The 9,491-nt window shown below is 49.4% G+C and overlaps 1 protein-coding gene across 1 annotated transcript; it reads left to right on the plus strand.

Moving 5' to 3' along the window:
* The first annotated feature begins 6 nt into the window (after positions 1–6).
* YIPF3 (Yip1 domain family member 3) lies at positions 7–5,132 on the plus strand. Its single transcript, XM_009283769.1, has 7 exons — positions 7–113; positions 752–797; positions 1,179–1,271; positions 1,740–1,871; positions 2,401–2,514; positions 2,980–3,103; positions 4,541–5,132. Exons 1-7 carry the CDS (start codon positions 7–9, stop codon positions 4,660–4,662), a joined length of 738 nt encoding a protein of 245 aa, XP_009282044.1. The 3' UTR covers positions 4,663–5,132.
* Positions 5,133–9,491: the final 4,359 nt, after the last annotated feature.

Consider the following 9,491-nt stretch of genomic DNA (forward strand, 5'->3'; position numbering starts at 1 on the left):
CCGCAAATGTGGCAGGTGGGGAAGAGGCAAGCCTCCAGGGCCTTCAGCCTCTACGCCAACATCGACATCCTCCGGCCCTACTTCGACGTGGAGCCCGTCCAAGTGCGCGCCAGGTGGGCAGGGCCCGGCCTGGCCATCTCCACCGGGGGGGCACGGGGGAACGGGGGGGCCGGCGGCTTCTTGCTGGCGAGAGGCTGGGTGTCCCCCCAGAGCGCGCAAGCTGGGGTGGGCTGGCAGCAAGGCTCAGATATGGGGAAACACGCTATGCTTTGTCCCAGCGTCCTTAATGAGGTCCCCCAGGTGGGCTGGCAGCCCTGTCGCCCGGCATTGCTGCTCAGGGCAGAAAAAAGGGCTTTGGGGCATCTTCAGCTTTTTACTTCTCAGGTGCATTATGTGGCTTCTGTTGGGTTTGCAACACATCTGTGTCCGAAACGGCAAGGTTTTGTGAGGCTGGATGAAGAAAGGTGCTTTTCCTTCCTGCTGTTCTATCAGCGATCTCTCATACCTGAGTGGATCCCTAAACGTTTTCATTGAATCCCCCCCAGCAAAGTTAACCCACTGACAGTAAGGTTTTTCTCCTTTAGTTACCTTATTTGACCCTTTAGAAGGAATCTCTGTCCCCCAAGGCCTGTGATCACAGCAGAAAACACTGGTAATGGGTGTATGGGATCTTTTACTTTTGAAGCATTTTGTTAACCATCCTGTTGTCTTCCCTGCTCCTGATGTCATTCCCTGCTTTGCTGTGATGCAGACTGCTGGAGTCCATGATTCCTGTGAAGATGATTAATTTCCCACAGGTGAGTTCCCTTTTGCTGAATCAGACTCCATGCCCAAGTGAACGTCCCACAGACACTCTGTAAAACTGAGGTATTCCATGTTATTAAGGACCTGAGTTTGTTAGGTTTTCATCTCCCTGAAAATATTAGTAAACCCTTTCCTGTGGTTGTTCCAAACCCTGATCTGCTACCTTTAGTGCTGGTACAGTTCTAGACCTCTAGACTTAACGTATCCCAGACTCCTCATCACACAACCTATTCTGCCTGGCTTCTGTCAGCAATGGCCTTCTCAGGCGGATAGATGATAAACTTCATCTAAGGCACTTCTTGCATCACTCGGGGTGGGGAGCCTGGTATTCAGGAGCACTAACCAAACCTTCCCTGATCTGTCTCCTCCCGCAGAAGATTGCAGGCGAGCTTTATGGACCGCTTATGCTGGTTTTCACACTGGTGGCCATCCTTTTGCATGGGATGAAGACCTCGGACACCATCATTGTACGTTGAGTCTCAGTGATAAGTTGTGGTTTGACCGGGCTCTGGATTGCTGTAATGACACTAGAAAGGGAGAGGAAACCTCTTCCATGACTAAATAGCGTCTTGCTGAAAAGCAGATTGATTTGAGGAAGAGCCTGTTGGTTTGGGGATGGGAGGAAGGACGCATGAGGAAGTCTTGATGCTCTGCTGCTGGGAGAGCTGGGGTGTCGGTCACATGGCACCCTGGGTGCTGCTAGTCAGCTATTTGATAATGCCTAGAAAGGCTCTGGGAACTCTCTGTGGTGGGATTTAGGTGCTGGCAGGTCACTTAGAATCATAGAATAGACTATATTTCAAGTTGGAAGGCACCCATAAGGATCATCGAGTCCAACTCCCTGCTCCTCACAGGAATACCTAAAACTAAACCATATGACCAGACGGTCCTTCTCACTTCTTTGAGTCCTCCTCATCCTGACGCTGTCTCCACAGAGGGAAGGCACACTGATGGGCACAGCCATTGGCACCTGCTTCGGTTACTGGTTGGGCGTCTCCTCTTTCATCTATTTCCTGGCATATCTATGCAATGCCCAAATCACAATGGTGCAGATGCTGTCACTGTTGGTATGTACCCAGGGATGCCCCAAGGTGCGGGTTGGCTGCATGGTGTTCCAGCACGAGGGTGGCCTATGAGTTCTTCCCAGAGAATGGGAGAAGTCTATGTAAATCGGTGGTCCCAGGCGACTACACTGGGACAACCTGGAATTCCAGGATGCTCTTCTGACCTGCCCCATCCCAGGCACAGCAATAGCACAAAGAGGCAGTTCCTTCGTGCAGGTCTCCTGCTTTGCACTTCCTGATCTGAGAGCCTGGTGGTAAAAAAACAGGAGATTCCAATTTCCCTGGAATCAGAGGCTCTTTCCTCTGTTTCCCAAGTTGTTGCAATCTCTGACATCCCTGTGCATCCTTCAGACAGATTATCTGGGTGTGAACTGCTGTTAAAATTGTTGTGCTGGTTGACTCTGGTATTGAATGAGTGGTTTGTGAAGCTTTGCCTTGGTGAAGCATTGCAGGAATAGGCTGCTCATGCTCTTGATCAACGGCCTTTTGTGTGGGACTGATGCTTGTAACATGGACATTTTTGTTTTGTCAGGGCTATGGCCTTTTTGGACACTGCATCACTCTCTTTGTCACCTATAATATCCATTTCCACTCCCTCTTCTACATCTTCTGGTTGGGTGTTGGTGGACTCTCTACACTACGAATGGTAAGGGACAGGCAGCCTGGGGCCCTCCTCTTCTGGGGACAAAAAAAGGGAAGGAAGTGTTGTTTGTGTTCTGTTCCTTGGGCCAGGCAGTTCATTTCATAGCCAGTCAGGCTGCTGTGAAGAACAGCCTGACGGTCCTGGGTCATTTGGCCACTGGTGTAGGAGGTGACACTTGGCTTAATAACTTCGCACATTCTAACAGCTGCAGGAGGTTTGCTCCCTTACAGCCCCTGTTGCTGTGGAGAGCCATGCCTGAGCACCCTGAACTCGACAAGACTGGGCAAGGTTCACCTACATGAAACAAGTCAGATTACTCTGAATTTGGTGACGCAAACTGCAAAAAAGGCTCCGAGCAGTGTTTCCACTGGCTCTTGCTACTCGGAACATCCTCTTGTGTGCTCCTGACTGCAATGCCAGAGGCTCAGGTAGCACCTACCTTGTCTCTAATCTCCACCTCTCTCCTAGGTTGCTGTGTTGGTGTCGCGCACCGTGGGGCATACCCAGCGGCTCATCCTGTGTGGGACTCTCGCTGCTCTGCATATGCTTTTCCTCCTCTATCTGCACTTTGCTTATCACAAGGTGGTAGAAGGTAAGCAAGGGAGATATGAAGAAATATCCTGTTAGATCTGGGGGAAGAGGAGCTGCTTTTTGTTCTCTCAGAGAGAAAGGATGGACAGTTTGGATCTGACCTGAGGGCATCTGTGCCAGTTTGCAACCCAAGAGTGACCAGCATGAGCTTTATTAGAGGAAGCTGTCGAAGTAGGGCAGCAGGTAGATGTGGGGTAGTCTCTGTGCACTGAGTTTTAGTACTTACAGTACTTAAGACCTAAGTTGTGAGGCAGGACGCTTATTCTTTCTCCACAAGTGGTGTTACAGCACTGACTGTTCTTGCATGCAGATGTCCAGTCCCTTCCTGAATCTTGCTGAAGTCAGGTTGCTTTTCTCTGATCAGGAAATGTGTCATAAGTCTTTTTCCTTTTTTGTGTAACACCTTTTTTTATCTTCTGCTGTACAACGCTGATAGCAGAAGCTGCATCTTCCCCAGTCAGTGCCGTTTACCAGGTTATACATATTCAGGTCCCCTTTAAAAAAAAAAAAAAGAAAGCCCCTTTCTGAGTTTAAGAACTGTACAACGCTGATAGCAGAAGCTGCATCTTCCCCAGTCAGTGCCGTTTACCAGGTTATACATATTCAGGTCCCCTTTAAAAAAAAAAAAAAAGGCAAGCCCCTTTCTGAGTTTAAGCAGCGAGATCTGTTCATGGTATTGCAGCTAAATCTGCATAATTTGGGGTTACAGCACAGCATTACAAGTCCTTTTAGATGTAAATACTGTTCTTTCCTGGATCCATTCTTATGGAGAAGGTTCTGAGCCCTGATGGGCAACTTTTCAGCAGATGAAATAGAAAATTGCTTGGAGTATATTTTATCCTTCAAGGATATCCAAGACAGATTATCAGTCTTGAGAAGGTCATTGACAGGAACTGGAGGACACTTGCATTGGTACGCATGTTTCCTGCCAAGCAGGGGCTATGTTCGCATTGCAGTGACAAAAATTCCACATTGCACCCCCAGCTGCAGCTCCTGATGTGAGTCTGCAAGTGTACCTCGGGATGAAAGTAAAGAATTGGTCTAAGAGCAGGGTCTGTGCTGGGATAAGGGGGGGAGAGGATTTTATCAAGCTGCCTCAGCAGAGCAGTATCCCTGGCAATGTCTGCATTTGGGTCAAATGGTAGGGGACTGGATCTGGTACCCTCAAAGTGAAAGGATCTATGTTCCTCTTGGGAACACGCAGTTTCCCTGCCCCAAGGACAAGCTCTGATCTGTACCCTGTGGTCTCTGGATGGAGGTGTTTACTGCTGTTCACTTCTGGGGCTAGGTGTCTCCTCCCATCGTCTCCAAGTGCTTCACATGTCTTCAGCCCTGCCACCATCAGCCACTACCTGGCCAGAAAGAAAAGCGAGAAGAAACATGCCATCTGCATCTGAACTAACTCTTGCCACTTCCCCTTTTTTTCTGTTCCCTGCAGGTATCCTGGACACATTGGAAGGACCCAACATGCCGCCCTTTCAGAGAGTTGCCAGAGACATTCCGGTCGTTTCCAATGCTGTACTGAACACAACAGCCAAAGCCGTTGCATTGACCCTGTAGTTTCACAGACTTGGACTTGCTTCCTTCACTACTTTCGGGGCTGCATAGGGCCATAATAACCTGCTGCCTCTTAGGAACTGGACAGAACAGCAGGAAGAAGACTTGCTTTTGTTTTCCTGGATCTGGCCTTTGGGTTGCAGTTTTGGGCAGCTGAGTGAACTGCACGTCAGTGACTCAGAAGAACTACACTCTTCCCCCACCCAGGTCTGGGCTGTCTTGAGTAGATTGGTTCTGTTGCCTGTATGTTTAGCTGGGATTTCCCAGCACAGTTGTCCCTTACCCCTCTTTCTGCTTGCTGATGTAACCCCAGGGCTATCTGCCCTGTTCCTGTCCTGAAGAGGGAAGAATTAAATTGATGTTGGTGCTGAGTGATGTCTTATGTTTGAGCCTACTTGCATAATGGGAGAGTGGTGCTGGGTCTCTACACCTCTATCTGTCCCGTCCTAGACTCAAAGCAGGATTCTTTGCAATTTTCTGCTGTCCTACTTCAAATGTTCTGTGATACGTGGCCTGTCTTGGACACCTTTTTCGTAGCCCAAAAGGCACAGGAACTTTAGTTTTTCTGGAGATTTTCAGGAACAGCACAATGTTTAAGCACATTCTCTTCCTTGTCATGTTCCAGATTGATCCTGCTCTTCACTTGGTCCAAGCTGCTATCTCACCTCACCATCCCTTCGCCTGTGTATGTCAGAAATGCATCTGTTCCCATGCTTCCACAGCACTTACTGTTCTTAGCACCCTTCTGCCCATGTTGCTCTGTGGGATAGCAGTTCTGACTGCAGGGGCAGCATGTTTGTGCGTGGTCTGTGGATATGTCTGTTGAAGAGGCCAGTTCACCTCAGCTCACCCTCATGCAGCTTGGTCTCATGTCTCCCAGCCATGGGACTGTCACCCCATTGCTGTGAGCAGGAGCGGCATCCTGCTACCCCAGACACACAGTCTGCTGTGTACTGTCTGGCTTTTCTAGACTCAGCTTGGCCTTATTTTTGAAAGGATTCCTGGTGCCTTGAGAGTCTCTGGCAAACTTTTCTCCAGTGTTTCCATTAAACGAGGGGAGAAATGGGGGAGTATATAATAGTAGTAGAGTTGGCACATTTATCTCCAGCATACTGATGCAGGAAAGCTCCTGCATCAGTAAGATGGGGAAGCAGAGCAGCCCAGCCTAGACTTACTCGCACTGCAGTGACTCACAACTGCATAGTTCTGTCGTAGCCTTCCCTCACTGCTCTAACTTGTACTGGTCCAAGAATGGAAAGGCGTGAGCTGCTATCTGGCTTTCACCTTCTCCCCCTTCTCCCTGTAGCTCTGGATGACTTGGGGAGAGGAGCCACTCCTCAGAGAAGTTCACTCATGCTCAGGCCGGAAAAAACCCCCAAGATGTTTCCCTGTCTTGGTGTACCCGTAAGTTAGCTGTGCACAAGGCAGATAGCATGTCAGAACTAGACTCTTTGGCCCCTTGCTTGTATTAGTGGGAGAGGATGCAGCTGTAGTGGCATTCGGACTAGTGCCAAGGTGCAATGAAAGAGAGAAAGATAGCACCAGCTACTGTCGTCAGGCTGGTCATCTGCTTCAGTTAAAACAAAAATGTAACCGGATAGGACTTGCGCATTTTCAGTCACAGACCTACTTTCCACTATTTACTTATTCCCGAGTTCATAATTTGTTCCCCTTCCAAGGGCAAGAAGCTTGTCTGCTAACAAACACACACATAATAGATGTTCTCTCACTCTCTTCCCCCCCCCGGCCCCCACCTTGGGAAACGTATTTTGGCTGAAGAACACCACTCAGAGCAAGTTGTTTGGGGGAATGAGATTAATTATTTGGGCTAATAGTCTCCACATTTTTTGGACCAACTGAACCACTTTAAGCTCCTAGAATTTCCATTACTTTCAAACTTGACAAAATGGAAGTGTTAGTTTGTAATGCTGCATGACTCTGGTATTTCCCTCTTTCTAACTCCATGGGAGGTTGGTTTCTAATTTGCACTTCTTGACCTGGCAGCCTAGAACGGGTCTGTTTCTCCTGGTGCAAACTCTCCAAGCACAGGCAGAGGGGAAGGAAAGGAGAAAGAGACAATTGTCACTAGAATAAATCCAGCCAAGAAGAAAAATTGTTCTGTGCCAAACGCTATCACTGCTGATCTACAGACACTGTCGAAGAAGAGCTGTGCTCCCCTCCCACACCTAGCCACTTAGCTAAATCAGAGGGGTGAAGCTGTGCCTTGTGTTTTCACTCAAAGTGCAGGAGAAAGCAGTGAGTAAACTCTTCATGCTTCCCCTGCGCAGCTTGTGTGTCATGTCAGCCAGGGACAGATGACGAGGGTGACAACCAACCACACTCTCGGAAGCTGTGGGGCTTGCTCTGCTCCAGTTCTTCAGCCCTGATTAATTCTCTGTGCAGCAGCAGCTGGAAGCTGAATTGTTCTATACTGCCAGAAATTCAGCACTTGGCTGAGAGCTTCAGCATCCTCTTTTGCTAACAGAGAGGGACGTGCTTTTGCAGGGAAATGCATGCATGCTGCAGTTCCAGGGAGCATGCTGAGCACGCAGCCTTAGTGAAGACCTTGTGGGAGGGCATCTCTCTGTGCTTACTCAAGTCTTCTAGTTATCAGGACAAGCCTTGCAGCCCTATCATGCCAGACTATCTCTGCCTTTGTTTCCTACCATGGCTCTTGCAGCAAATCTAAAATAATTTTCTCCCTCCTTCCTTGCAGCAAATCTGAAATAATTCCCCCCTATCACCTTCCCCTTTTGAGGAAGGGTAGATCTGTGAGAATTGTGTAAGCCCCTTTTTATTAAAGCTGAAATAAACATATAAAGCAGTCAGATTAGAAAGAGGAAGATAAAATGTATATTAAAGCATCTATGACTTCCTCCTCTCCTCTGCAGTACCTGGGAGTCCAACCCTTCTTACAGTCCATCCTTGTTGCACTAATCATCACCTTAGTTGTGGTTTTGGGTTACAGGTAGGCTGTTTCTTCTCCCATTTGTTTTCCTTCCTGTGTCTAGCCTCACTCTAACTGCTCCTCATCCACTGTTTTTCTCTGTTTATGTGTTAGCTCTTAATGGCATCAGTCTAGAGAGTGAACTCTCATTCCTTGTGCCCCCAGGAGGTAAACAATAAACTACCTTCCTCATACCTGCTGGGTAACTGCACATGACAAGGAAGCAACATCTAGTTCTTCACAAAGTATTACTGCCAAATTCCCCTCTGCATAGCCCTGAATTAGGTTTAGTGAGCCAAAGCTTCAAACCATTAGCTCCTGTGCCACTTTTCCCAATGTATTTGAGCATGAAGCAAGGTAGGACGCTTGTCTCCTCAATGTGCTCTTGCTCCTGACAACAGGCAGTGAAGATGCCAGCACTAGGGCATCTTAATCAATGCTTGGGGACTGCTGCTGTCAATTGAAGTGGGACATGTCCCAGGGGCTCTCCTCCAAGCACCTCTCTAATAATAGCCTGTTTAACGAAGCATGGGTTAATTAGTGCCTGGAGGTAATTGCAAGGTGAGACTGAGTGCAGTCTTTCAGTCAACCTGTAGGGATCAGCAGCTGGTATTTCCTTGGTCACCTCCCTGCCCACCACTCTGACACCCAGCCTCTGCGCCTCACAGCCCTGCAATATGTAGGATCCCGTTCTCACCTGGACCATTTAACGTGACCTTAGAGATCAGTCGCTCCTTTTTTGAAAGCCAACACCTGTACCACAGCTGGATGCTCGCAGCTGCTGCTCATATCCCAGCGCAGATGTGTTGCCAGGCCAGCGGTCTGGTCTTGCCGCAGCTTGCAGGTACAGTATCAAGCCCATGCATCCCTGTGCAACAGGGAAACAGAGAGAGGTGTGTAGACAGCTCTAGAGAAAAGCAATGGATTACTCAAAGGGCACGGTGACACCTACACTGTACATTAGATGCTGCAGCCAAAGTCTTAAAGCTGACATCTGAGTCCAGCTTCTTATCTGCTGCTCCCCTTGTCTCATTCAGGACCTAACGTGCAGCCCTCAGCTTAGGTGACCTGCTCCTCCATTTCAGTGAAGAATTGCTTCACGTCCCCCTCCACATCCTATTTTTCCCCTCACTTTCCATCCCCTCTCTTCCACCCTGGCCTGCAAACCAAGCAGAGGAGCCTGGGTTTGTCCCAGAGTTAACCACCAGACTGGAATTCGCTTGAGTGCTGCTATATGCAGCAGCCAGATTAGTTAGGTGCAGAAAGCTGCCTACTTAGGCGGTTTAACCTAATTTCCACATCACTGGCTTCCTTTTTCAGTTCAGTGGAGCTGAAAACACAGGGGCCCTGGTTCCTATTTCTCTCCAAATACAGGATTACCCGACGGGGGGAAAGAAGCGACAAATCCCTCTGATCCATACCTGCGAATTAGCAGGGGGCCCCTCATACCTCAGGTCAGGCTGAGGCTGAAGGCTGCATGCTTGCAGGGATATGGAAGCCTGCAGCACTTCCTCAACCCTCCACCTCTCACCAGCTGCCTCCGAGCACGAGCTCCATGAGCCCTGGGCCATGAGGAGCAGTTCACACTGACCTCGCCATTAAGCCATGGGTCCAAGCTCAAGGTGTAGCGGGTTTAAGCATAAAAGTCACCGAAGCTAGTGGAAGACTGCTGTTCCTCAGACCAAGAAGCACCCAGACTATGCCATGGCCCAATGGCTTTGGCCCCTTTCCCAGGTGGGAGCGCGGCCGGCAGGGAGAGCCCTTCCCAGGGGCTTCTCCCACCCTCCCTCCCTCCTGCATCCCCTCAGTGACAGGGACACAGCCCCCTCTGGCCTTGGCCCCGCCATCACCTCAGGGCTGCAGGCAGGAGCCGGCGGGCACCGGT

This window comes from Aptenodytes forsteri, unplaced genomic scaffold, assembly GCF_000699145.1.
Source record: "Aptenodytes forsteri isolate BGI_AS27 unplaced genomic scaffold, ASM69914v1 Scaffold309, whole genome shotgun sequence".
Lineage (NCBI taxonomy): Eukaryota > Metazoa > Chordata > Aves > Sphenisciformes > Spheniscidae > Aptenodytes > Aptenodytes forsteri.